At 66.4% G+C, this 27806-nt stretch overlaps 1 protein-coding gene across 1 annotated transcript; it reads left to right on the forward strand.

Moving 5' to 3' along the window:
* Window positions 1–574: 574 nt before the first annotated feature.
* Window positions 575–27806, forward strand: PFKL (phosphofructokinase, liver type). The gene is made up of 22 exons (XM_082654748.1): window positions 575–707; window positions 6408–6481; window positions 9506–9583; window positions 11310–11499; window positions 12151–12316; window positions 12911–12955; window positions 13211–13319; window positions 15267–15362; window positions 16189–16281; window positions 17741–17866; window positions 18919–18983; window positions 19596–19659; window positions 21133–21279; window positions 21650–21720; window positions 22193–22280; window positions 23024–23176; window positions 24682–24846; window positions 25303–25364; window positions 25520–25631; window positions 26276–26375; window positions 26462–26567; window positions 27187–27806. The coding sequence occupies exons 1-22, from the start codon at window positions 623–625 to the stop codon at window positions 27332–27334; spliced, it is 2343 nt and encodes a 780-aa protein (XP_082510874.1). The 5' UTR covers window positions 575–622; the 3' UTR covers window positions 27335–27806.

The following is a 27806-nucleotide window of genomic DNA, read 5'->3' on the forward strand; positions in this document are numbered from 1 at the left end:
CCCACCCCACACGATGCCTGGTGTGCAGGTTTCCAAGGGTCCGGCAAACATTTACTGAAGTAAGGGATACATGAATGGATGGATGGATGCTGGCTGGTTTTCCTCTTAACTCTTTTCGCATCTTAATCATGCACCCCTCCGGGTGGGAGGGCCATCACCAGGGGTGCCCCGAGTCGGGGTGGAGCTTCTGTGGCTCCTGCAATGAACGAAGTTGAAACAGACCGGCGCCTGGAATAAGAAATTCCTGCGGGAAGCCGGGCAGGCAGCGATTGGCAATGGGACTCGTCTGGCCTCCCTTGGCTGGCCTTCCCTCAGGTCTGGTCACCGTGCTTGACCAACTTTGCCGCAGGGTGTGACTAACAGACCCAGACGGCCGCGATCCGCCCCCTCAATATACGCGCCCCTTGTTAGACTGAACAGGTTTAGAAACTTGAACAAAAAGGCCGGCGCTGCCGGGTCGAGCCCCAGTTCCGCCGCCCAGGTGCCGGGTGCACGTCGGCCCCGCCCCGGCGTGGACAGCGGTGACATCACACAGCGCGGGGCGGAGCGCAGGGCGCGGGGCGGGGCCAGCGACAGCGGCGGCGCGCGGCGGGAGAGCGAGTGCGGCCGAGTCGGCGCCGCCATGGCCACCGTGGATCTGGAGAAGCTGCGGATGTCCGGGGCCGGCAAGGCCATCGGCGTGCTGACCAGCGGCGGCGATGCGCAAGGTGGGCGCGGGCACGCGGGGGCCGGTCGCCGGCGGGCGGGGGTGCTGCTGTCCCCGGGTCCCTGGGGCGCTCCCGCTCCCTCGGCGGCACCTGGGGCACGCGGTCAGCAGGTCCTCCTCCCGGCCTGCGCCTCCCGCCTCCTCCTCCCCCTCCCAGCCCCGGTCCCCTTCCCGGTCCGCGTCCTGGACCCGCCCCCGCGCGCCGGGGGCCCGCGTACGTGCCGCCCACCACGGCCTCTGCGTCCGGCCCGCCGGGGGTGTGTCCGCGCTGCCGGCCGTGGCCGGACAGGGTGCTCTCGCCGGCCGCCGCTCCTGCCGACCCCAGGCCCTCCCCGCACCCCTTCCCGGTGGCGCGTCTCAGAAGCACCATTTCCTGGAGGCCAAGCTGAGCGGAGGCCAGTGAAGGATGGGCAGGTCCCCGCAGGCCCACAGAGCCCCGGCTCTAACCAGGTCGTTATGAAACACGACTCGGGGGCACCGTGCTTCCCCCGAACCACTGCCTCCAGGGCCGCTCTGGGGCATTTTCTTTAGTGCAGAGCTGTTCCCACCCCCCTTGTACAGGGGAGGCCAAAGGTGGTGGCCTTCCTGCTGACCTGCCCAGGGTCCTGCAGCTGGGACCTGGCAGAGCTAGATGAGTGCCCCTCCTGGGGTCTGTCCTGGTGCCCTGGACTTGTCCTGACTGCTGCTCTCCTCAGCACCTCTGGCCTGGGATGGCCAGTGTCACACCTGTCGGGCTTGGCCGTATGGCCACACCACACACCTTGAACCTCAGGAGACACCTTAATTAGCCCAGGAAGCAGGCCTGGAAGGAGCCTAGCCGGCACTCTCAGGCTGCACAGGCGGGCCTGATCTGCCTCCTTCCAGATCAGAAAGTCCAGACGCAGAATTGCTCTCCCTGCCTCAGGCCCCCGACTCCCCGCTCCCCGCTCAGAAGCAGGGAAGAGCTAGAAGGAGCTTTCACAGGAGCAAGCCCAGGAAGGCAGAGACATCAGCCACTGTCTGCGTCCCGGCCTGTGTGGGTTTGGGCTGAGCCCTCCGGACCTGGTCTGGCGGGCGGACAGTGTGCTCCGCTGCACGTCCGCAGCCCCGCGTGGCCAGAGCGCTTGCCTGTTGCTGGGCAGCGGCGGCTCCCTCTTAGGGCACGGCCAGTGGGCCGGGGCCAGGTGGGAGGAGAGTGGTCTTGGGGAAGCATTGCCCTGTGAGATTGGACCACGGGAAGGGCCTGGTATGTGGGGGACAGACACTTCCTGAGAGGCTGGGCCCGCCTCTCCAGAGAGGCCCTTCCTCTGCGAGGCCCCAGCTCCCCGGCTCGAGCAGGCACAGGGGTCTCCACCCAGGCTCCTGTCTGCACCATGGAGACAACAGCACTGGAGGGAGGGCTGGGAAAGATAAATGCACGTTGAGGCAGGGGAGCCGAGCCGGTGGGTGGCACAGACTAAGCAGGACGAGGGATCAGTGGGGGCAGCTGAAGGGCCAGGGAGGAAGAGGCTGCCGGCCTGGGCCGGCGGGCCAGTGGAGGGCAAAGCCTGTATGACCTGTAGGTCTCCCCTTGGCCAGCCCGGCCCTGATGCCCCACATGGAACGAGCAGCGCTTCCTGGACACCCAGGAGTGTGGCCGTCAGCGCACTGTCAGCTGGGCCGGCCACCTCACCTCGCGCTGTGTCCTCGCTTCCCTAGACCCCTGGCTGTAACGTGGTTTTCTGATCGGGGCTGCGAGAGAGGAGGACTCTGCAAGCTTCCCCAGTTTAGGGCTCGGGCTGATGCCTGGGGGAAGATGCCAGGGCCAGCTGGCTCTCTGGGGGGCAGGGAGCCTTTCTGTATTGTAAGTTCTGAAGGCCAGCCTGTGGGTGTCTGCGCCGGGCCTGCGCCCTCTCGCCGGCACTGCTCCGGGGAGCTGGCTCCAGGCGATGGGTTCTCGGTTTGCCCTCAGGGGCCCCCGGGGCCTTCCAAATAGAGGCTGACCTCTAGGGACCTGATGGTGCCGGGCGGCCCTCCCCGCGGGCCCCCCCGGGTGGGCGCGGGGCTGACAGCCGCCGTGGAGAACGGGCACCGACCCCGACCTGCACTTGCCTCCCCGAGGCTCAGGTCTGCATTTGTTGGAGTGAGTGGAAACCAGCCAGCCTCGCGGCAGTGGGCGGCGGGGGAGCGGGCAGACCCTGTCCCGGTGGGGCCGGCCTCGACCAGCTCTCTGACTTGACCCGAGCACATCCCTCGGGCCTCAGTTTCCCCTTCTGTAAACAAGACAAGCCACCTGGCAGGTTCCTTCCAGCCAGCCTGAAAGTCACGTCCTCTGCCCTTCCCGTTGGCAGGGAGTAGGTGTCCGTGCGTTGAGGGATGGTGGTCGTTACGGATGTTACTTTGTGCAAAAGTGACTAGAAGACTATAACACAGCCCCGCCGCCCACTGGTTCCACGCCTCGGTCTCGCCCCTGGGGCGGACCCCACCCTGTCCCTCAGTAACGCGCAGGACCTGCCTTTTCTGGGTGGATCCGTGTGGACGTGGATGTCCTGTATTTGCGGGTGAGGACCGCCCCCATCTCGTTATGTCCCAGCCTGGCTCCAAGTCTTCACATCGACTGATGCTAAGTGTGAATCTGCGGGGCCCCGTGTCCTGCCAGGATCACCTCTTTCTTGTCCATTTTGTTTTCCCGGAAGCTAATTATGAACAAGGGCATCCGCCTTCGGACATCAGTCTGGCGGTGGTGTCGGTTTCCTCCAGCAGGAAGTCATCTGTTGCAGTGTCCCTGGCCCATCGGAGGCTGGAGGGTGGAGTGGAGGGTCCAGGGCTGCTCCTTCAGCGGGAGATGCAGCTGCTCTCCTCCCTGCTCCTCTGGCCCTGTGGGGCTTGTGGCTGCCACCCTGGGTTTATTTTGAGAAAGAAAAGCAGATTAAAGGGCAATAAAAAAGGCCCTTTCAGGAAAGCAGCTTACAGTGAGGTTTACAGGGAAACCCACGCCCTCAGGCCTCCGTATCCATGGTAGCTGGCACAATTCCATTCTAAGATTGAAGAGTTTTCCTGTGATATGGTCATTTGTTCTTTTCTACAAGACTGAGCACACTACCCTAAGCCTGGGGCCCTTTGCAGTCCCTGGGTCTCCAGCCACTGCCCCCACCCCTCCCACCGCCCCATCCGGAACTGCTGGCCTCCCTCCAGTTGCCAGGGGGTGGGGCTTGGACTTGAGCCTGCAGTGAGCCCACAGTGGCCTCACCCCGGCGAGGGCAGCCGGGGAGGCAGATACCTGAGGGTGGAAAGCCTGGGCTGCCCAAGGCCCCAGAGGCGGCCGAATGCTTCTGCAGGACCAGGGCCTGCTGGGGGCCGGGGGGGCAGCTTTGCAGCTGTCTCATGTCCCTCCGTGCCCCTGCCCTGCCCCCCGCCAGCGAGGGCAGGCAGGGCAGGGAGCTTGCAGCTCGAGGCCCCTGACCTCAGGCAGCAGGACTGTCAGCCCTTCGGATCCGGTTCCTGGGGCAGCCGGGCTGTCTGGGGGTGGGGGTGGGGTACACTCTCTGGGCTCCTACCCCTAACTGCAGTCACTGAAACCCCACTTCCATTCGTTTTGGGGCCGTGAGACTTTTATGATTTCTTTAGAAATGGGGTTCTTTCGCTAAAGGCAGGTGTGTCAGCTGTGAGTGTGGCCATTTCAGGGCCCTTCTGGCCTCTGTGCTCTGCCAGCCGTGACATCTGGGCACCTCGGCCCCGGGAGTCCCTGGCTCTGGACGTCAGAGAGCAGGAGCCTCGGCTGCTGGCTGGGGACAGGGCAGCTTGCCGAGCCCAAGGAGGGTCCAGGGTACATCCTGGCACTGCCCTCACCTGCCGGGGTTCCAGCAGCTCCCCTGCCTTCCCTCTGGGACCTCGGTTTCTCATCTGGAAAATGGGGGCAGTGACAGTGGGCTGATTTCCTGGGAGCCCGGTGCCGTGAGCCTGCACTGGGGTAGGCTCTGCCCGCTGGGCTCTTCCTGAGGTGCCCATATGCTATATAGCCCTCCACGGTCCTCTGGGAGCTACGGGCTCCCCCTGGGCCTGCCTTCCAGGCTGGAGACGGGGTGAGACTAGTGTAAGTACGGTAAAGGTCGAGAGTCTTTACGTCAGGGTCACCCTGTGGACCACACAAGCTACGAGGGACCCTGGGGGTGACGGCACTCCCGCAGGACACCCAAGCTGATGGGCACTGCCCGTCCACCAGCTCAGAGCGCCCGGGGGTGGGCCAGGGCTCCTGGGGCCTCGGCCACCCTTGGCTGGGGCCCCGCCGCCTCCAGGGAAAGGCTTTCACAGCTTAGGGACAGGACCACCAGGAGGAAGCCGGGGGAGCAGGGGCGGTCCTGGGCCAGACCACGTGCAGGTCATGTCCGCGATCCAGCCTCCAGACCCAGGGTCAGAGGCTGGAGCCCAGGGCAGGTGACTGGCCAACTGTCTTCCTCTCTGAGTACGTGGGGGCCGCCCTGCCTGCCCCTTTGTATCGAACCACTGACATCTTTTGTGACGGGCAAGAAGGTTTGAGGCAAAGTGCCTGCAGCCACTGATTCCAGGCTCCTGCCCCCGCAACCCTTTGCCCCTCGCCCGTCCCTGGGCCCCAGCCAGGTGGCAGTCAGTGTGGAGGCTGGGCCCGCCCCAGGTGCCCGCACAGGGCCCCTGACCTGGCACTGTCCAGGCCCGCAGCAGCTGCAGCCCCAGGTGGGGCCGCGTCCCACCCACAGGCAGGGCCGGGCCACGGCGTGGGCCACTGCTGGTGCTCGAGTCTCTCGTGGGGCTGCCCACGTTGTGCCTTGTGAGCCTGACTGTGTGCGAGACCCCGGGGACGCAGCGGGACGGCCCCCCGTGGAGGGACACCTTTCCCTTCTCTGGGTCTCAGTCTCAGAACTGACCACGAGGGAAGGGGACTGAGGTTCCTCTGGGCTCTTCTGAGCATTTCCTGCCCCCTCGTCCTGCCCCACGAGTGTCCGTCTTTCCAGGAAGCCTATACTGCACGGTGGCTGCTGTAGACGGGGGCTGGGGGCTGGGGTCCCAGGGCTGGGGGACAGGGAAGAGAGGTGACCCGCTGAGCCTGGTGGCCCCGGCGTATGTTTGCAGGCTGGGGAGCAGGGGCGCCGGCCCACTCAGCTGCACTGGGGCCGTGCAACCCCCAGGAGCCTGAACTTGGCCCTAGGGGGTGCTGTCCTCCTCTCCTGTCTCGCGGAGCCCACCCTGCAGGCCAAGGGGCAGGGGGCTCATTGCCCCAGGGCCACAGGCACCGACCTCAGGGTGCTCCCCAAGCTGCCCCCCAGGGTGGTGGCCCAAGAGTAGCAGCGGCTGCAGGCGCATTTGGGAGGCGGCTGCCCCCGCGTCCCACCTGCCCCGTTTTGCATCTTGGGGCCATGTGCCCGACCTGCTGCGATTCCCCCAGGGCCCTGGGGGCCGGGGCCGGGGGCTGTGCTGGGCAGCAGAGGCCGCAGGTGAGCGTGGTGGCGGGGATGCGGCCGGAAGCGATGTCGCACGTCTGCAGGTGCCTGTGCTCCGGGCTCAGGAGGAGTCGGGCCCTGGCGGGGACCTTCCCGGTTTAACTCTGGGGCGGCTTATTTCTGAGTGTGAAGCCGATACAATGCGGGGGGGCTCACCCCGTGCTGGACTCGGAGTCCTGGCTCGGCGCCCCCCGAGATGTGGGAGGGACGGTCCAAGGCGCCCACGCTCCGCGTCTCCACTGACGGGCGTCTCCCGGCCCCCTTCGCAGGCATGAATGCTGCCGTCCGAGCCGTGACGCGCATGGGCATTTACGTGGGAGCCAAAGTCTTCCTCATCTACGAGGTAAGGTGCGGGCAGGGCGGTCGTCGCCCCACGCTCTGGCAGGGAGCAGTGCGGGGAGAGGGGTGAGGAAGGCGGATGGGGCAGGGCTGCCAGGCTCTGGGGTGTGGATGGGGAGTCCGCCCTCAGCCTGGGCGCTCATGGGTGGGCGCGTCCCCTGAGAGAGAGGAGGGTGTGAAGCTGCTGTTCTCCTCAGAGGCCGGGACCTCAGCCCCACCCGTCCTCCGACGCCCAGCCCTCCTGTACCCTCAACACCTAACCCGAGCTCGAGCTACCCTCGTGACAGCAGAAAACGGGCTCCTTACGCAAAGCAGCAGAGAATCATGGTGCCACTTCGCTCCGGCTAAAGCTGGTGCGCCCTTCGCCTTAGCCCCCGTTCCTGTCCCCCCAGGTCACACGCGCACACACACACACACACACGCACACGCACACACACTCTCTCTCTCTCACACACACACACACACACACACACACAAGTCCTGGAGTTCTCTCCTCTCTCTCACACACACACACACACACACACACACTCTCTCACACACACACACGCACACACACTCTCTCTCTCTTACACACACACACACACACACACACACACACACACACGTCCTGGAGTTCTCTCCCACTGTGTTACTTTGTTTTCACTCTTTGCTAAAGTGTAGCGCATCCCAACCTGCTCTGCTCTCCCCAGAGCTTCCCTCCTCCCACCTTGGGTGTGTCCACGTCCCGTCCCTTCACTCTGGTCCAGGTCCGGCCCTTCCTCCCCAGCCTTGTCTGTATGGGGCTGTTGAGTGAACAGATGGGCGGGCAGTTCTGCAGACCCCTCCCTCCTGCAGAGTCCAGACCCTCAGGCCAGGCTGGGACGACCAGGACCCTGCAGAGCCTTAGGTCATGTTTCAGGAGCACATCTCAGAGTCTCAGGACCTGTGGCCTCAGGAGCTGGGCAGGTGGAACCCATGCCCTGATAATGGTCTAGAACCTTCTGAAGGACAGGGTGAGATTCTTCAGGGAGTCGCCTAGTTTTGTGAACAAGTGGTCTCCAATCAGGGCGGGGTGGGTCCAGGGCGCGGCTCCTGGAGGTTGTACACATGTGACAGGGGCATCCCTTCACCTCCCTGACCCTTGGTTTCTTCTATGAAGTGGGGATGTTAGGGCGAAAAGCTAATGCAACACTGAGAGTTAAGGCACTTTTCACGGCCCCTGGCGCCGAGAAGGGCTCAGTGAACGGGGCTACCTTATTCACGTGACAGCCCAAACTGCACCTGCGGGCTCAGAGCTGCCACAAGGATGGCTGCTGGAAGTGCCCTGGGCCTGCGGCCAGTTCTGAGGCTGCCTGGGTGCCCAGCCAGGTGGGAGTGGAGAAGGCAGAGGAGTGGGGAGGGGAGAGGGGAGAGGTGACACAAAGTGGCTGGAGGTGTGCAAAGACATTCCAGAAGGTTCCCAGGCCAGGAAAGGAGGACTGTGTCTGTGAGACTTTGACTCCAGCCGGGAGCACCGTGGGGCTGGGGTCTTGCGGACTCAGGGTGGCCTCTTTTGTCACTTGCTCTGGACAGCGGCTGTGGGTTTTCAGGTTACTTTCCTGCTTCTCTGTGGGGAGGGGGTGGGCGCCGGGGGGGGGGTGTCCTAGTGGCCAAATTCCTGACGGACAGAGAGGGGGCGAGGGGGGGCAGGCCTGGCCTGAGCTGGGGAGGGTAGCTTGGCGATCCCTTAGACGGGGGTCTCGTCCTGAGGCCCTTCTCCCAGCTGCTTCCCCCTCTATTCCCAGGGGTGGGAGCATTTGCCCCACCCGCCCCCAGGCCCCGCTGCCCAGGACCCTGCAGGCCCCGGCTGATCTAATGCCAAGTGTGGGAACGGAGGAGGCGGGTCGCAGAGCCGAACCCAGGCAGGGGCGGTGGCTCGTGCTGCTTCGTTGGAGGTGCTGGGAGGGCTGCACGGAGGAGGTGGCCCCGCTCACTGCAGCTCGGCGGCGCCTCGTCTTCTCACCATTTGTGAAAGCACGTGTCCTCTCTGCAGACTCTATAAAGAGCTCCTGCTAATAAGAAGGGGTTGGCCACACGAGAACAGAAACAGGCAAGACGCTGGAATGGTCGCCCTCGCAGAGGCTGTCCAGGTGGCCTGTGGCTTACGTCATACCCGAAACAGCATGTGTCGTCAGGGAAACGCAGGGGAGAAGCCCTGCGGGGACCACATCCAGCCTCCGGGATGGGAGACGCCCTGCAGGGACCACGTCCAGCCTCCGGGATGGAGACCAGCAAGGGCCGGCGTGGGGGTGGGGCGCTCTGAGGCCCTGGCCGCGCTGCTGATGGACGGGGTGGCCACAGGCGCCTCTGGGCACTGTGGCAGCGCTGTCGGTGGCTGCTTGCACACCCGGTGACCTGGGAGTCCTTTCCCGGGAGATACGGAGCGTTATTTCCAATAGCCCCAAACCGGATCCCTCCAGAGTCCATCAGCGGTGGACAGGTCACAGACTGTGGGAGTGCGCAGGGGACTCCCGCACGGCAGCGAGCGCAGACACAGTCGCACGTGACCTCGTGGGGCCTCGCAGATGCCCGGCCGCGCGAAGGGGGGACGCAGAGGGGACGCTGTGCTGTCATTTCCGCATCTAATCGGCACCCTTGGGAGGCAGGGCAGCGGGTGTCTCTGGCAGGGAGGGTCCTGGAAGGCAGAGGGGCTGCCGGGCGCTGGGCTGGATCTGGTTCTGACCCGGGCGCGGTGACCCAGCTGCGGCTCGTGGGCATACGTCCAGGGCTGCCTGCGACAGGAGCGCTGCCGGGCAAGTCGTGCTCTGTCTGTAACGCGCTCCCTGCAGGCCCCACAGATCGTGCCTGGGAGGCGTCTGGGCACCCCGGCCTCTCCTCTGACACCCCTGACCCCAGCAGACCCTGGCTTCGTCCCCCAAGGCCCTGGGGGTGGAGGGGCCTCTGTGCTCAGGACCCCTGGGCCCACTTCCTGCCAGATGGGCTTTTGGCCGAGGTTCTACGTGTCCTGCTGCTGTGGGCGCCCGTCTCACGCCTGTCCCCTCACTTTCAGGGCTACGAGGGCCTCGTGGAAGGGGGCGAGAACATCAGGCCAGCCAACTGGCTCAGCGTCTCCAACATCATCCAGCTGGTGAGGCCCGCGGCCCTTCCCGCCATGAGCACGCGTGTGCACCGGGGACATGCACACGGGCACATGGAGGGACGCACGGAGGGATGTGCAGGTGCACACACCACACGCACAGACACACAGGGACACACAGAGGACACAGAGACACACAGAGACACACACATAGAGACACACAGGCACACAGAGGGACACAGAGGGATACACAGGTGCACACACCAGACACACACAGAGACGCACACACAGGCACGCAGGCGTACACGCCATCCCGCAGGGGCTTGGCTCCCGGCTGACTGTCGTCCGACCGCCTTGGGGACGCGGGAGTGGGAGGTCGTGGGGGTGCGATGGCCCCGGAATGTCTCAGCTTCCAGCTGCGGGCTCTGGGAGGGGAGGACACCCTGGAAGAGGCATGCTTGGCCTCAGCGGCCTCTCTGCGCCTCCCCCGCCTTCCCCTTCGTCATCCTACTTACTGAGGGCGGGGCGCTGAGCGCCTCGCTGGGGCCAGGGGTTCCTGGGAGCGGGGATCTTTGAACCAGGTCTCTGTAGGGAGACCCGAGTCCTCCCACAGAGCAGGGCCCGCTGTGGGGCACCTGTCACCTGTGTATCCTAGACCCCCAGCTGATACCTGCTTATTTAAGAGGCCTGTCGTCGTCACACGCTATGTATGGGTCAGCGGAGCAGTGGGCGGCGGGCCTGGACCCTGGGTCATCCAGGCACAGCCAACCCTGCCATGCCACCCACCCCTCCTGCCCAGGGTGGACGTCCCCAGGGGACCGCGCGCTCCAGGCACTCGTGGGAGCGGCCCGTTTGCTGAGCCCTCAACGGTCCAGTGGGGCACAGACAACCCTGTTCTTCATCAGAGCCCCCCACCCCGTGTCCTTCTGCTCTGGTGCGGTGCTCCCTGACCCCGTCATGGGTGGGGCTGCAGCCTGGGTGCCTCGTCCTCCACCCCAGGGGTCCAGGGAGGGCGGCCATCACGCCTCAGGCCTGGATCCAGCCGTTGCTCTGCTCTGAGCCTGTGTCTGAGGACGGCTGTGGCCTCTGTCCTGAGAGACCGCCCGGGGAAGGAGCCTTAGGCCAAGTGTTAGCTGGGGTGTGAAGCTGCATGAAAGGTGGGCAGGTGAGGATGCGGGCTGGTGTTGAGACGGGTGGGGAGCGTAGAGCATGGGGGCAGCGGGGAGGGGCGCAGGGGAGGCTGGGCTGGGCCAGGGCCAGCTCTGATGTGCGTTTTCCGTGAAGCCCGGGGCCCAGCCCGGTGCTCTCGGTGGTCTGGGGAGCAGCACATTGTCCCCACCAGCTGGCCAAGCGCAGGGGCCGGCAGTGCTGCCTGTGGGCAGGGCCTGGGGAGCCTGGGCTGAGGCTGAGCCGGTGGCAGGGGAGGGGGGGCACGCGGACGACGGCATAAGCTGCCCAGGCACGTCCCTGCGTTGGTGCCCGGCCGTGTGGGCCAGAGTGCGTGCATGTGTGCGTGTGTGCACGCCTTACAGACCTCAGAGCCTGCTCATCCCTTACCTGTCGAGCTCCCCGAGCCTGACGGTGGACAGTCTCCTCCTTGCACACGTGAGGAGAAAGTCCAGGGGGTTGGGGCAGGGGGAGGCGGACACCTGCCCAGGCTTCCGAGGAGCCCCTGGACTTGGCCCTCCGTTCCTTGGGGTTTCCCAGGCCGCCCCTGCCCAGTACCCGGGTCCCCCTGGCGCGCCCCGTTGGCCCAGGCTGCTCCTCCTCCGTGCAGGGCGGCACCGTCATTGGCAGCGCCCGCTGCAAGGCCTTCACCACGCGGGAGGGGCGCCGGGCGGCCGCCTACAACCTGGTCCAGCGTGGCATCACCAACCTGTGCGTCATCGGTGGGGACGGCAGCCTCACGGGCGCCAACATCTTCCGCAGCGAGTGGGGCAGCCTGCTGGAGGAGCTGGTGAGCGAAGGTGGGTCAGCGGCGGAGCAGCTGGGGCCGGGAACAGGCAGGACCAGAGGAAGCGAGCTGCTGCTTGGCTGCCGGCCGGGGGTGGGGGCCTGGCCTGAGACCAGGCGGACCCTCGGTGGCTCCAGGAGCCACGGGCCCGGGTTTGGCTGGTAGTGAGGCCTGTGGGACCCAACGTCAGGGACCCCCAGGCAGTGCTGTCCTCCTGGTGCTGGATGGCAGTTCCCAGGCTGACTCACCTGCGCTGTGAGTGATTCATTCCCCAACGTGGCTTACGGCCTTGTCACAGGTTGCAGAAGTGTGATAGTTAAAATTTGGTAACGTAAGACACAGAGTCCTGGGGGGTCACCAGTCGGAAAGTGACCTGCTGGAGCTTCGTTGGTTCTGTGCTGCCCGTGGGGGACCTGGAAGTGAGGGGTGCACTCTCCAGGGCTCCCCTGGACGTCTCCCAGAGGGTGACAAGTCCGTAATCAGCGGTTCGGCCACGGCCGCCCGGCCCCAGGACCCCTGCTGCGGGCCCTGGGGACCTGACCAGGCCGCACTGCCGGGTGGGCTGGGGGAGGGGGTGGGGATCGGGGTCCGGGCCCCGTGTTGTGGCCAAGGGGGCCAGGTGGGGCTGCTGCGGCTGCAGCTGGGCTGGCCTCCTCCTTCTCAGGCAAGATCTCACAGAGCACGGCTCAGACCTACTCGCACCTGAGCATCGCCGGGCTGGTGGGTTCCATTGACAACGACTTCTGCGGCACTGACATGACCATCGGCACAGACTCGGCCCTGCACCGCATCATGGAGGTCATCGACGCCATCACCACCACCGCCCAGAGGTGAGTGAGGCCTGCGGCCCCCCGCCCAGCCAGGCCACCAGGCAAGAAAGCTTGGGATCCCGTCTCCCGACGAGGGCTGAGGCTGCCCTTCTGCAGGGTCAATGGCTTGTCAGCGTAATTCCACCCCTAGGAGCCTGTACTGGCTGCCCCCAGCCCCCGTGTCGGGGGAGACTTACAGCGGGGTGAGCAGAGGGGCTTGGGGGTCTGGTCCCCACCCTGCCCTAGGTGGGCAGGGGCTCTGACAGGTCTCCGGCCCTGGGGCAATGGTGCACCCCACAGGGGGTCCTCAGGCTGCTGGCTGGTGACAGCCAGGCCCCAGCAGGGTGAATGGCCTTCAGCCTCAGGAGCAAAGATCGGTGAAAACCAGCGTGAAGCTGGCCGTGAGCCCGAGACAGAGGTGGCCCTTTGCCCAGGGCCTTGGCCGCCCTGGGAATGACAAGGCTGTCTGTTGCTCCCACATCCTCTGTCTCTCCTGGGCACGCCCTTGGCGGAGCTGGGGCCATGGGTGGTGTGGTACGAGAGGCCAGGCTTCGTGGCTCAGCTCCGCTCAGGGGGACTTTGCACTGATGCCATCTGCCCTTTCCACGTCCACAGCCACCAGAGGACCTTCGTGCTGGAGGTGATGGGGCGGCACTGCGGGTAAGAGGGCTGCCCGGGTCAGCCGGGGGGCCCGGGGCTTCGGGGCAGTGGGAGCAGGGGGCAGCGCCTCCAGGGCTCCTGGCACGTGGCAGGTGCTCACTTGACACTGTGGGTGTGAGAGCCGGGGTGTGGGGAGTCCTGACTGTGGGGCTGGGTGCCGCTCAGAGCTGTACCTCCCCTGTGACCCAGGGACCGGGGCCGTGGTGTTGGGTCGGGGCCCACCTACTGCAGCCCCTCCCCCTCCTGCCCCTCCAGATACCTGGCCCTGGTGTCCGCCCTGGCCTCCGGGGCCGACTGGCTGTTCATCCCTGAGGCGCCACCCGAGGACGGCTGGGAGAACTTCATGTGTGAGCGGCTGGGTGAGGTGAGGGCCAGGGGGTCTTCTCCCAGGTCCCTGCCGTGAGCTGCGTGGCCTGTGTCCCCCACGAGAGTGTCCCTGGGGTCACGTGGCCAGCTTTGGCCGATTCACTTCTCTCTGGTTCAGCAAGCATCTGCACGTATCCCCCCCGGGGGCGCCAACGCCCATGGACACACCCGGGGACTGCCCCGGAGCGCAGAGGGGCCTGAGGGGCACACTCACCACTGCCCCAGGCTTGGCTCTGCGTGGTCAGTGCTGACATGGGCGAGGGGTGGGATCAGGGACATGGTCAAGCTGGCTCCCTCAGGCCCCGACCACTGAGCCTGGGCAAGGGGAGGTGGCTTTGTGAAGATGGGTGGACGGGAACCTGGGGCAGTGGCTGCAGCAGAAGAGGCTGTGGAGGCAGGAGCAGATGGGGGTCTGAGGCCTCATCCAGGAGAGATGAGCAGGGGTGCCTGAGAGGGGGGCCTGGAACGCGGCTGTCCAGGCCCTTCAAGGTGGAGCTGGGGGCTCTGGCACAGAACAGGCAGATACTCTGCCCCGGGCATCCCCGAGGCCCCCCAGCTAGGATAGGCTGGCCCCTCGGCTAGGCCAGTGGTGGACTGGAGGGCTGTGACGGGGGGAGGCGCCTTCAGATCAGGGGTCGGGGGGCACTCGAGGGCTGCAGTCTGGATTCAAGGCAGGGGAGCCCCTGAGACTGTGCACCCCAGTTCTCACTCGGGCCCAGCCTGGGGCCCTAACGGGCGGTGTCTACCCCCCAAAGTCCTCTGCAACCTGGCCCAAGGGCAGGACGAGTGTGGAGGCTGCCCGGGGCCGGGCCTTTTGTTTGCTCTGTTGTCCTGGGAGGTCAGTGCCAGGCCCTGTTTCCTGAGGGAGAGGCGGCGGCTCGGGGCTGGCTCTGGAGCGTCCGTGTCCCCATGTGACCGAGGTGGTGGCATCACTCCCGTCCGCTGCCGGAGGCTGCTCTCCCCACCTCCCACTCGCACCCCAGGGTTTTGTACCCCTGCCCAGGGCCGTGGGAGGGGCCGAGTGCCATGACTGGCCTCTGGAACCTTCCCCAGTGAAGACAAGGGTAAGGCCGAGCTGAGCCTGGCAGCGAAGCTGGCCAGAGGTCTCTGTCCTCTCCTTGGGGGAAGTCCTTGCACCCCAGGGTGGCCTTGTGGCCTCGCCTGGGTAGAGGGGACCTCTGGTGGTGACGGTCTCTGGCTGACCTCGGCCTTGGCCTACTCGCTGAGAACTTGGGGCTGGGTCTTCCTGGAAGTGGCCTGGACTCAGGCCTGGCCTCACATTCTGGTTCTTTGCTGCTGTGTGTAAGGCCCTCGCCCCACCCCGCCCCGGGGTTCCCTGAGCTTCAGTTTCCCCACCTGTTACGTGCAGGTGTCACCCTCTGCCCTGCCCACCTCCTGGGCTGCAGCGAGTGAGGCTGAGGGAGGTGTGGGCTCTTCTGGCTGTCTCCCTTCACTGCACCGGCCCGCCTGCTCCAGGCAGCCCTCTGCTCCTGGCTCCCCCGCCCCTCTGTACCCGGGTTTGCAGGAGCTGCTCTGACCCTATCTTTCTCTCTAAGTCTCTCCGGGTGCTGTGGGGCAAACTTCTGAGGTTGGTGGATCAGAGTGAATCCCACAAACATTTGCTGAGGAAATACATAAACAAAAAGTACTTTCAAATCCCCAAAGAGCTTTGCCTTTGCGACAGTTAAGTGACGCTCATTTGTCCAGCACCAGCTGATGGAGGGAATCTTCCCGCAGTCCGGGGAGGGGGAGGGGGAGGAGGAGTCCTCCAGTCGCCCAGTCTCTACCCCCAGGAGGGGCAGCGGGGTCCTGGTTCACCCGCCTCAGCCCACCCATCGCCCACGTGAGCCCCGCGGCGTGGACCCGGGGAGGGCTTGCAGTCGCGGCCGTGTCTGGGGCGGGGTCTGCGGGCTGGCGGCTGAGCGCTGCCGCGTCTCTGACCCAGACTCGGAGCCGAGGGTCCCGATTGAACATCATCATCATCGCCGAGGGCGCCATCGACCGCAACGGGAAGCCCATCTCGTCCCGCTACGTGAAGGACGTGAGTGTGGGGGCCCTGGGGAGGGGGCTCCCCTTTATCTCCAGTCCCCGAGTGCTCTTGCTGGGGCCCCACCCCCAGCTCCTGGAGGGAGCTTTCTTGTCCCTAACGATTGCCAGATGTGGGGTGGGTGCAGCCGGGACCCCTGAGAAGCCCCGGCCCCTCTGAAGCTGAGGTGTGGCTCCCGCCTGCTGGGAACCCCCAGCCCTCTGGTTTCCAGTCTTCATTCAGACCATCCCCCATCCTAGGGGCCCTGTCCAGCCCCCCACTGACAGGGGAGCCCACTGCCTATCCAGTGCCAGATTCATAACAGAACAACTTTGGGGGGAATCCTTCGTCCCTGTGAGCGGCACCCACCTGCCGGGTTCTGCCCAGGGCCCTGGGCCCCTGTCCCCCAGTGGGCCACAGCCCCTGGGAGCCTCCACGCTCCTCACTTTGGCCGCCCACCCTGTCCTTGAGTCCCAGCCAGGTGCTGCCAGGAGCTGGCCTCTCCGCCGACCCTGTGCGCTCTGCTTCCTGCCACAGTTCCTGGCAAGGCCTGACCCACAGGGGCTGGAGACCATGATGAGCTCCTGCAGCCGGCACGTGTGGGAGCACACGCCCACACACTCACATGGAAACACACCCACACACACAGGAGCACACGTGCACACGCTCAGGCTGTAGGCGTGAACCCTGGGCTGGCTCTGTGGGGCCCCTGGGGAGCTGACACCCTGAAATCCCTGAGGCAGGGTTGGAGGGGGAGGGGAGAGGGCTGGGGGCCACAGGGTGGTGGGACAGGGGGGTAGAGTGGCAAACTCAGGAACCCCCTCTCTGTCCCCACGAGCAGCTAGTAGTCCAGAGGCTGGGCTTTGACACACGTGTGACCGTGCTGGGCCACGTGCAAAGGGGAGGGACCCCCTCGGCGTTCGACCGCATCCTGGTAGGTGGGGCGTCCCCCTGGTGCACGGGTGGCGTGGTGGGTGTGCATGCGTGGGTGTGCGTGAGCATTTCTTCACTGCTACTGGTGCTTGTGGGTGAGACCACGGCCTGGCAGCCTAGGCCACACCCTCCTGGCGACGGCTTTGGCAGGACCTTGGGAAAGGAGGGCCGGGTGAGCGGCAGGTCGACGTCTGGTTGTTCTGAGTCTGGCCCAGGGCCTGGGTGCCCAGCTCCGGGGCCTGGGTGCCGAATCCTGATTACCGCTGGTCCCACCCCACCCTCTGCAGGGTGGGAGTCATGCTGCAGCCCCACAGGGCCAGGGCCCAGGGCCAGGGAGGCCCCGAGGTGGTGAAGCGCCTGCCTGTGAGGCACTGGTCACCGGGGCTGGGGGCTGGAGACTGCAGGGCTGGCCGGAGCTGTGCCTGGGCCACCGTGCTGGGTGAGGCCGGGTGGCCAGCGTGGGCCTGGGGGAGCCGCTGGACCAAACCTCTCCCAGGAGGCCTCAGTGCGTCCCCATCCCACACAGAGCAGTGGGGACACTGGCCTCAGAGGGGGTCTGGCCCCAGGGGTGCACTCGGGACGGGGGGTCAAGCACTGGCCCTCCGCCAGGCCTGGCGCACAGAAGGGGCTGTCGAGTGCCAGCATGGGCCCCGGGGTCTCACCTGGTGGCAGGAGAATGGGCTCACCTGCTGCTTTTGCAGATGGTGGAGACACCGGAGGCCTGGGTCGGCGGCAAGGGGGCTCCAGAGGCACAGCTTACCGCTGGTCCCTGAGCCCAGGCCCTGCAGGGCGACACCTGCACACAGTGGGTTACAGGAGAGTGGCCGTCACACGGTTCCCGAGGGACACAGGAGCATTCTCCAGGGCTGCTCCCGACACCCACCTGGCCAGTGTGGGAGGCCAGGGGCGTGGTCTGGGGGCGCCAGTGTCTCGCCGAGCTGAGCCGTGGGCCTTGGTCTCTGGCGCGCCTGTCTGTTCCCGTTGGCCGTGGCAGGACCCCTGTTTGTGATTTGTCTCCATGGAGGGCGGTCCTTACCTGACCAGTTGTAGCTGGTCCAGCCCACCAGCCCATGCCCAAGTTTGCGCACACACCGGGACAGCTGTGACAAAGGAGCCCCAAGCGAGAAACCTCGTCATAGTGGAGAGAACTCCAGAAACCCCAGTCCAGCCCTGGCCCTGCCACTGCAACCCCGGGGTGCAGGGGCCACGCCCTCCTAGCAGGGCCGGCTGAGACCCGGTGAAATGGTGCCGGGGGGCTGCTGTGAAACGTGGTCATGCTAAGTCACCGTTTCTAGAATAAACAGCATCGCTTACTCCAGAAGCTTCTAGTGTGTGCGTGCGTGTGCGTGTGCGTGTCCGTGTGCGTGTGGCTCTGAGAGCCAAGGGCGTGTGCGTGGCGTGCGGCCGGCTCCGTGCCGGCTGCGCCTGCCTGAGCCCCGCCCGCCCCTCTCTCCGCTCAGAGCAGCAAGATGGGCATGGAGGCGGTGATGGCCCTGCTGGAGGCCACGCCCGACACGCCGGCCTGCGTGGTCAGTCTCTCCGGGAACCAGTCCGTGCGGCTGCCCCTCATGGAGTGCGTGCAGATGGTGAGTACCCGCCGGCTCGGGCGCCGGCACGGGGGCTTCCCAGGGAGGTGCCTGGGGCTCTCGTGCCCCCTCCCCGCCACAGCCCCGGCGCTGCCTGTCCTTCCAGGCCCCTCAGGGCCCAGCCAGCAGGCCGGCTGCAAGCCCCCCGCCCTGTCCCCCTGGGCGCCCGGCTGCTGCTCCGTGCGTGTTACACGGAGCAAGGGGCAGGTGCATCGCGCCTTCTGTTGTGGCCCCCCTTCCGAGTGTGTTGCTGCGCCCCCCAGCGGGCCTCAGGGTATCCGAGGCCTGCAGTCCTCCAGGTGGGGGAGGGAGGTGTGAGCACATCCCCAAGGTGCCCCCAAGGTAAGACAAGCCCGAGACAGGTGTGGGAGCTGCAGGGAGCTGGGGAGCCCGTGGGGGGCCTGTGGGGGTAGCTGGGGGGAGCCCAGGACACTTAGCTTCCCAGAGCCAGTGGGACAGACTGGCTTTGCAAACTGGGCAGGGTGGGGCCCTGGGGCTAGGATGGGAGGGGGAGGGGGAGTGGGTGGCCAGAGCCCCCGGGATGTCTCATGTGGTTGGAGCAGGGACCACGGGAGCGGGGAGTGGGGAGCAGAGAGAGGCTGGCTGTGGGGACACTGGGGCACGGGGCTCGGTAGGTTTGGGGGGCCCTGCAGCTGGGGGCAGAGCAGGGCCTGCCCAGGGGAGGTGGGCTGGCGCGGGAGAGGGGCCTCCCTGGCGCTCCTCCTGGAAGATCCTCCTGCGGCGACCTCCCCTGGGCCCCGCGTTCGGGCAGGCTGGTCGCCAGTGGGTGGTGGGTCTGGGGGCCAGAGCAGCCTCACCCTTCGTTCCTAGACCCCAGCTGCCCCCCACCCCCTTCCCAGGGCTGAGGGGGAGCGAGGCCCGGGTGCCCCTTCCAGGGAGGGGAGGACCTGGCAGGCCAGGTGGGGTCCCCTTGCCCCTCAGCCCTCTCGATTCCGACAGCTGCCCGGCGGGTCTGGGTCAGGCCCCCGCGTTGGGCTCAGACGCATGTGCCAGGCCTCCGCCTCCAGCCTGTGCGTCTTGTTTTCTTTAAGACCAAGGAGGTGCAGAAGGCCATGGATGAGAAGAGGTTTGAAGAGGCCATCCAGCTCCGAGGCAGGTGAGGGCCTGGAGGGCCTGGTGTTGGGCAGCTGTCTGCTCAGTGGGGCCACAGCAGACTCCGAGTGGCTCGCACACGGCCACCCCCCGACACGGGGACGTGCCCACTTGCAGAGGTGGCGCTCTGAGACCTTCCTCCTGGGGCGTGCATCGTGTAGGAGGGACAGGGCCCGACAGTGTCGGAGAAGTAGGCAGGCTGTGTGCATGCGCCCCGCGGGGCTGGTGGGGCCTGCAGGGCGCTGGGGGGATGGGGGGGCACAGCACACGGAGGGTACCTGGGAAGGGGGAGGGGGGAACTACAGAAGGCAGCAGCGAGGCAGGCCCGGGGTGGCCAGGTCAACTGGCCCTGCAGGTCTGCTTCCTGTGGTTCCCGTGGCCACGCTTCCTGCCCCACTGCGGAGCTGCCGAGACCACACAGGCTGAAAGCGGGCGCTCGCTTTGCGGAGGGGGCTGTTGGGATCGCGTGTGCATGGGGGCCTCTGCCGCCCGGCGACGGCGCCCAGCCAGGGTCCGTGGCGACAAGAGTGGGGAGGTGGGCCGCACCCGTGTCCAGCTCCTCTGAGGCTGTGCTGCCGGCGCCGTGCTGTGCTGAGCTGTCCCGCTTTCTTTCCAGGAGCTTTGAGAACAACTGGAACATTTACAAGCTGCTTGCGCACCAGAAGATCTCCAAGGAGAAGGTGAGGGGCGAGCCGCAGAGCCCACACCTGGCTGCGCCCTCGGCCTCCTCCCGCCTGCCCTGCCACCCCGCCAGGGAGCGGGGAGCTGGCGCCTCTGAGCCAGGACCCGCCCTCCCGTCTGGGGTCTGAGCTGTGAGCTGAGAGGACCAGACCTGGCCTCTGCTTGACCAGCAGGTCCCAGACAGGCCTGGGGATTACGCTGGCCTGTTGCTTATCAAACAGCTGGAGGAATTTAAGTCAGGAGAGGAAGTTTAACTCAGGAGACGAGGGATACAGTGTTATGACACATTCCAAAATAGGTAAAACCCTCAGGAAATGGACTCTCTTCAAAATAAAGATGACAGCAGGCTTCGTTTCTGAAACCACAAGGGCAAGGAAAGGGTCCCACCGAGACAGTCTTGGACGGTGGGGTCCTGGCCCCCCATTCATCCCGGGAGCTGGTCAGGGCTGGGCATCAGCTTCTGGCAAGGCAGGGTGGTCCCCATATCCCCTTCCAGAACCGCCTGGGGCATGACCACCTCGGGCACGTCAGGCTGGTATTACCAGGACCCACTAGAGCCAGGCTGCCCAGCAGAGCCGGTGGCCACACGCGGCTGCGGAGTGCTGGCAACATGGCTGTCCTAGTGAGGGGTCCCTGCATGCCACGCGGGCGCAGGTTCTGGGCAGCAGCGAGGGAAACGGCTGTGGAAGCGCCCGATAGCAAAATGTCTTACATTGATTCCGGGTTGAGGTGATGACGTGTTGGTTCTATCAGGTTCCAGTAACCCTAGGATTGAAAGAGCATCGCCTGCTTCTTTGCACTTTCTTACCGTGGCTGCGGTGGCCCCCTTCCCTCCACGCACCCGTGTTGCTCGCCAGGGACTTTCTGGGGTGCTGCTGCCCTGAGCCCTGAGCGTAGGGTGGTTGCCCAGGGCCTCCAGGCAGGCGCTGACTCTGGCCTGAGCCACTGCTGCCCCGTGAGCCGCGCTTGGCCGACAGCGGCCCGAGTCCCGCTCCTACCTTTGGCCGAGGACTTTGCGGTAGCGAGCGGGGCCTGCACCGCGGCTCATGTGGTCTCGGGCACAGCCTTGCGGTGTCAGGAGGACAGGCCTTTGTTGTGCCCAGCGGGGAGTCCCATCTCTGGGCCGTGTCCAGGCTGCCACGGGGACTGCGGGGAGGACAGGCCTTTGTTGTGCCCGGGGGAGTCCCATCTCTGGGCCGTGTGCAGGCTGCCACGGGGACTGGGGGGAGGACAGGCCTTTGTCGTGCCCAGGGGGGGTCCCATCTCTGGGCCGTGTCCAGGCTGCCACGGGGACTGGGGGGAGGACAGGCCTTTGTCGTGCCCGGGGGAGTCCCATCTCTGGGCCGTGTCCAGGCTGCAACGGGGACTGGGGCCTCTTCTCCGGAAGCGGCTCTCTGCTGACTTCTGTCCGGGTCGGCGGTCCCCCGCCCCGCGCTGGGGCTCATGCTCTTGTCTCCCCACCTTCTCTGAAGACCAGCTTCTCCCTGGCCGTCCTGAACGTGGGGGCCCCAGCGGCTGGCATGAACGCGGCCGTGCGCTCGGCGGTGCGTACCGGCATCTCCCAGGGCCACACAGTGTACGTCGTGCACGACGGCTTTGAAGGCCTGGCCAAGGGGCAGGTAGGTGTAGCCGTGCCTGAGGCCGGGCGGGGGGCGGGGCCTGCGGGGGTGGGCCCGTGTGTCTTTGGTCAGTTTAGGACGTGTCCCCGGCTTGCGTACGAGCAAACAAGGACCAAGGGGCTCGCCATGTGGGTATAAGGGCCAGGCCAGGTCCTCTCCTTGGGGTGGAGGGGGAGCACCTGGGTCCACTTCAGCCCGGCCCAGGCCCCGAGACCCCGCTCTGACCTGTGGTAGGATGGTCAGTGCCAGGCACGGCCTCTGTCCCCCCTCCCCCGAGGACGTGCACTCCCCGAGGACAGGTCCATCACCTGAGGAGGGGTGGGCCAGCACCCCTGGCCTGCCCCCCCTGAAGCCGCGCCTCGCCCTGCAGGTGCAGGAAGTGGGCTGGCATGACGTGGCTGGCTGGCTGGGGCGCGGTGGCTCCATGCTGGGGACCAAGAGGTGAGCACCTGGCTGCCGAGGGCAGCAGGGGGGTGGGATGCAGGCGAAACCAGCCCCGTGGCCCCGGGCTAGGTCTCCTCTGGCTGGTGGCCTGTCCAGAGCGGGACGCAGACCCTCCTGCCTGGGGCTTCGTGGCCAAGAGCTCACTTGAAGCCACCCGCGTAGAGGAAGGCTGCTCGGGCGGCTCCGCACCTACAGAAGGGACCTCCTCGGGCAGGAAGTGAGGCTCACAGCCAGGCTGTCGGGAGGGCAGTGGCCCGTGCCCAGCAAGGGCGTTGAATAGGCGCCAGGCCGCTGGTGGGCCCTGCCGCCCCCGGGTGCCTCACCTTTGCGTCCACCTCTAATCGGGAATCCCACCGCCACGCCCCAGGCCTGCCTTCTCCCGAGGTCGGGCACGGTGCAGACGTGGGTCCTTCCAGCCTGGCGTTCTGTACAGATGCAGCACGTCCATCTGATTTATTTCCCACTGCAGGACACTGCCCAAGGGCTACATGGAGAAAATTGTGGAAAACGTCCGCATTCACAACATCCACGCCCTGCTGGTCATCGGGGGCTTCGAGGTGAGGGGGCAGCTGCCGGGGAGCAAGCGGGGGTGGAGGAGGCCCCAGGGTGTGGGCCGCCGAGGTGGCCCTTCCGGAAGCCCCATGTGCAGGAGGTTACCTTGAGCCAGCTGGACTGATGGGGCCACCAGGGTGAGTGTGGCAGGGCTGGTGAGGAGGGGGAGGGGGGCGGGAGGGGGAGGGGAGGGGGGAGGGGAGGGGGAGGAGGGGGAGGGGAGGAGAAGGAGGGGGAGGGGGAGGAGAAGGAGGGGGAGGGGGAGGAGAAGGAAGGGGAGAGGCAGGGGCAGCTCTGACCGCAGGGGAGGGACAGTGGGGGTGAGACGGCCCAGGCAGGAGGGTCGCGTGGCCTCAGCCTCCCGCTGCTGAGGCGGTGGTCCAGAGTGTCTCTCGGCGGAGTTCTGGGTGGTGGGGGGCACGTCGGTGTGATGCTGGGGCTTGGTCAGCCCCCGTAAATGACAGATACCCACTCTTGCCCTTTCCTGAAGGAGCCCAAGCCCCCGCAGACTGCATGGAGTGGGCTGGGGTCAAGGCAGGGTGGGCGGGCCTCCTTCCTGTCCTCCTTGGAGTCCAGTTTCCCCAGTGAAGGCGGCTGCAGAGCTCCAGGATGGGGCCCGCCTGGTCTCGGTCCTGGGTTGTGGCAGGTGGGCCCAGACGCCCATCGCCAGGCACACAGCCGGGAGCAGGACCCAGGGGCCCCTCCTCGTGCCTCGTCCGGCAGCCCGGCCCCCCCCCGATTCCTGCAGGCCTACGAGGGGGTGCTGCAGCTGGTGGAGGCCCGGGAGCGCTACGAGGAGCTGTGCATCGTCATGTGTGTCATCCCCGCCACCATCAGCAACAACGTGCCGGGCACCGACTTCAGCCTGGGCTCGGACACCGCCGTCAACGCCGCCATGGAGGTGGGGCGTGGGGCCGCTGCCCCCACTTAGGCCGGCAGTGGGCGGACGGGGCGCCTGGGGGGGAGAGCGCCCAGAGGGTCTGCCGAGGGGTGGGATGGGGTGCGGGGCCCCCACCGAGGCTGGCGACCTGCATGGGGAGTGGGCAGGACATGGCTGCCCCCGAGGTCTCAAGGATGGCAGAGAGGTTGTGACTCTGGGGTCACCAGGGTGTGATGATGACGGTGGTCAAGGCTACCACTGACCTAACTGAGCTACTGTACTGGTGTGGACGTCGGGCCACGGTTCTGTCCGGTGAAGCAGCCACACGTGGCTCTAGGGGAAACCCAGGGCTCCGGCTGGGACATGGGAGGGTGGGAGCTGGGAGCCCGGTTCCTGGAGGGGTCCCAGCAGGCTGGCGCCACCAGGGGCTCTCTGGGGGCATCCCCACCGCTGTCCCCACTCTCTAGACCTTTCCCACCTTCGACTCTAACCCCACATGAGCCTAGCTTCCCCAGGGGTTCATTATCTCCGTTTTGGGGGGATCTGAAGCTGGAAGGGGGCGTGTTGCTCAATCAAGTGCTGCGTGTTTTTAGATGGAGGAGAAAATACAAGTGAAACAAGAGGCTAAAGGAGATCCCACCCCACCCCCATCTCCTGACCCAGAGTCCCATGATCCTCAGGGGTTTTCTTTGAATTTACCTCCCATCTGAACTGGCTGTGGGTCGCCCACGGCCCCTCTGAACCTTCTGGTGCCCCTGCCCCTCACCAGATGAGGGAGGACAGGGTTCGGTTTTCATTTGCAGCTCTGATTTCTGGTTGAATATTTTTCTATATGTTTATTGCCCAATTGTCAGGGGGTTTTTTTGAAATTATCTTTTTCCACCATTTGCCTATTTTTCTCTGGGCACGTTTTCTTTTTTATTTGTAAACGTTGTTTACATATGTAGGCTATAGACCCTTTGCCAAACATTGCAGCCGTTTCCTCCACTTTGCTCTTCATCTGTTATCTGGGGTCTATCCTCATAGTTCAGACACCAGTAACCTACATATCTGTTTTATTTCTTTCCTCAGTTCTTTATTTAATGCTTGAACTTCGTTGAACTGTTCAGTTAGGATTGTCATCACTTGTCGTGTTATCATTAGCGTCTGCAGAGCACTCACTTCACGTCGTCAGGGCCCCTATTTACGAAGACCCTGCCGTGGCAGACTGTCTTCCCCCATTGGCACATGAGCCGATTAAGGCCAATGTGTCCCTGGTCCAAGGTCAGGGAGAGCCTCCTAGAGTGTCCCTGGCCCCTACCCACTAGATGCTGGTGACGCCCACCTTGTCCTGGGGGCACCAACGCCTGGGCTGAGGACCCAGTTCCGTGTGGCCGCGTGGAGGGCGTGTGCTGAGGGCTGCCAGTGCCCTGGGCACGTGGGGCAAGGGCTGTCCCAGCCGCATTGGGAGAGAGACCTGGGTCCCCGCAGCGTCGTGTGTCCCCGCGGTCCGAGGGGAGGGCTCTGACCCGCACCCTGGCCCTCAGAGCTGCGACCGCATCAAGCAGTCGGCCTCGGGGACCAAGCGCCGTGTGTTCATCGTGGAGACCATGGGGGGCTACTGTGGCTACCTGGCCACCGTGACCGGCATCGCTGTGGGGGCCGACGCCGCCTACGTCTTCGAGGACCCCTTCAACATCCAGGACTTAAAGGTGAGCCGAGCCCGTACCCTTCTCCCGGCCAGGCTGAAGGGGCCCCTCCCGAGACGCAGTGGAGCAGGCCTGCAGAGGAGGCGGGGCCCTGCCAAGCAGCCGCGGCCCGGCAGGCTGGGGCCTCGCTGCCTTCGAGGGGACACAGCCCGTGACCCTCTGCACCCCTTCCCGGACCGGGCAGTGCTCCTGCCTCCCTGTGGCATCCGTGGCTGGCCCTGGCCCTCCCCCCGGGGCTTCACGGTCCAGCCACAGGCCCACACCTGCACCACCCACACAGCCCTCCAGCAACCGCAGCCTGGTCCCCGCGCCCCGCCCCCAGGCTGATCTGGGTCTTCTCAGCCCCACCTGTTGGCTAGTCCAGAATAGGCCCTCCCAGAGAGCCTCAGGCTGCGGGAAGGGGTGTGCAGTGCAGGCTGCTGCCCCCGACTCCGCTCAACCCAGGTCTTCACCCCACAGGCCAACGTGGAGCACATGACCGAGAAGATGAAGACGGACATCCAGAGGGGCCTGGTGCTCCGGTGAGGCTGCCGGCGAGCCCGCAGGGTCCAGCAGGGTGGCAGCTGGGTGGGGCAAGGCTGGGGGGCTTAGGAAGGAGTGGGTGGGGTCGGGCTTTCCTGAGAGCCTGTGGCCGAGCCGGAAGCCTCCCCGGCCGCCCCCACCCCCTTCTTCCCAGAAATGAGAAGTGCCACGAACACTACACCACGGAGTTTCTGTACAACCTGTACTCCTCCGAGGGGAAGGGCATTTTCGACTGCAGGACGAACGTCCTGGGCCACCTGCAGCAGGTACGGGTTCCGTGGAGGGCTGCTCCCTGGCCCCCGGCCCCCAGCTGTGCCGGGCCGACGAGTCCCAGGTGGCCACGGGTCCCAGGAGGCCGTGGCAGGATGAGGACCCCTCTCTGTGCCCCTCCTCATGGGGCACCTGGCTGTAGGTGCCCCTTCGTCCTCACACCCCTGAGCAAGGCTCGCTCCTGCCCAGGCCTCAGCCTGAGGAAGGGGCGGGGCCGGGAGCCACTTCCACCCTGACAAGCCCCTCCCCTTCTGGCCCCCTGGAGGCCCTGCAGGAAGCCCGCGCTGTGGGTTCCAAGCAGACTGAGGGCCGTGTGCACCCCTAGGGCTCCCCTCTCCCGGCGGCCTTTGCTCACTGGTGGTGGGACCTGCCTGCTGGATGCAGGGGCCCACGGAGGCCCCCCAGTCAATGAGTAGGCAGCCCACTGCCCGGCCTCTGGAGGTGGCTTTTAGGGGTTTTTAGAGGTGGGACGGAGAAAGGGGCCGGAGTGCTGCAGGTCGAGGGGACGAGGTGTCAGCCCGGCAGGGCTCACCTGAGGTCACGGCAGGGCCTGGTTGCTGGGCTCGGGCCAGGGCTCGGCTGCCTGAGGCCCAGCTCCTCCCTGAGGGCCAACACCGGGCCTCACCCACTGTGTTTCCAGGGCGGGGCTCCCACCCCCTTCGACCGGAACTACGGCACCAAGCTGGGGGTGAAGGCTATACTCTGGATGTCGGAGAAGCTGCGGGCAGTCTACCGCAAGGGTGCGTGAGGGAGGTGGTGGCTAGCGCGACCTGTCCCCGCCGAGGGCCCTGGGTGTGGGGCTGCCGGCACGTGCCTGTGTCCACAGGGCGGGTCTTCGCCAACGCCCCCGACTCAGCTTGCGTGATCGGCCTGCAGAAGAAGGCGGTGGCCTTCAGCCCCGTCACCGAGCTCAAGAAGGACACCGACTTTGAGTGAGTCCCTCCGAAGAGAGGGGTGGACCGCCGGGCCCAGACCTGCCTGGACCCCTGATCCCACAGGGCCGCCCGGTCCCCACGCCCAGGGCTGACCCCGGGTCCCTGTTCCTCCCGACGGGGCAGAGAGTTGAGGGTGGGGTCAGCCACGGTCGGGTCTGCGGGCGCTCGCGGTCTGCCGACCCCTCCTGGGGGAGGGCCCCGGCACCTCTGAAGCGCAGGGGCCGGAGCTAGCCTCCACATGTCCCGGGTCCCGAGGTCCAGGTGTCCCGAGGGGGCGTGCGGGGCCCGGGTTGGGGCGGCGGCCCGGGAGCTGCCCCGCCCCGCCGCAGGCGCCGCAGGCCCCGCCCCCGCCCCGACCGAGTCCCGGCCCCGCCGCTGGCCCCGCCTGCCCCGCCCCCTGGCCCTGACCCCGCCCCGCCGCAGGCGCCGGCACCGCCCCCTGGCCCTGACCCCGCCCCGCCGCAGGCGCCGGCACCGCCCCCTGGCCCTGACCCCGCCCCGCCGCAGGCCCCGCCCCCGCCCCTGACCGTGTCCCGGCCCCGCCGCAGGCCCCGCCTGCCCCGCCCCCTGGCCCTGACCCCGCCCCCGCCCCTGACCGTGTCCGGCCCCGCCGCAGGCACCGCATGCCCCTGGAGCAGTGGTGGCTGAACCTGCGACTCATGCTGAAGATGCTGGCGCACTACCGCATCAGCATGGCCGACTACGTGTCCGGGGAGCTGGAGCACGTCACCCGCCGCACCCTCAGCATCGAAACAGGCTTCTGAAGCCGCGTCCCTGCCCCGCCCCCGCCTGCGCCCGCCTCCCGCCGCCCCCCTCCCGCCCCCACTTTGGAGCCTGGGCTGCTGCCGCCTGGAGCCTGCGGGCAGGCGGGCGGGGGGTGCACCCTGGCTCCGGGACTCTCACGGCCCCAGTTCCAGCCTGCTGTCCGCTCGGCTCTTCCCCAGGACACAGCACCCTGGGCACCCACTTTCCATCCTAGGGGTATGTGGGGGCGTCCGCGCTTGGACACCGCCGCCCCTCTGCCTCGGTACCCATGTGGCCCGGAGCCTCTGCCCGAGCCGGCCCTGCACCCTCACCAGCCCTGGGGGCGCAGCAGCCTGGGTCTCCGTGCCGGAGGGTGGGGAAGTGCCCCGGCGCACCTCACTGTGCCCCTCTCCCTGTGTGCACTGGCCGCCGGGGCTGAGTAGCGCTTGTCACCTTTTTTAGAAATAAAATCACCCCGACTGTGGGGTGCTG

The sequence above is a fragment of the Grampus griseus genome (genome assembly GCF_964374135.1).
Source record: "Grampus griseus genome assembly, chromosome: 5".
Lineage (NCBI taxonomy): Eukaryota > Metazoa > Chordata > Mammalia > Artiodactyla > Delphinidae > Grampus > Grampus griseus.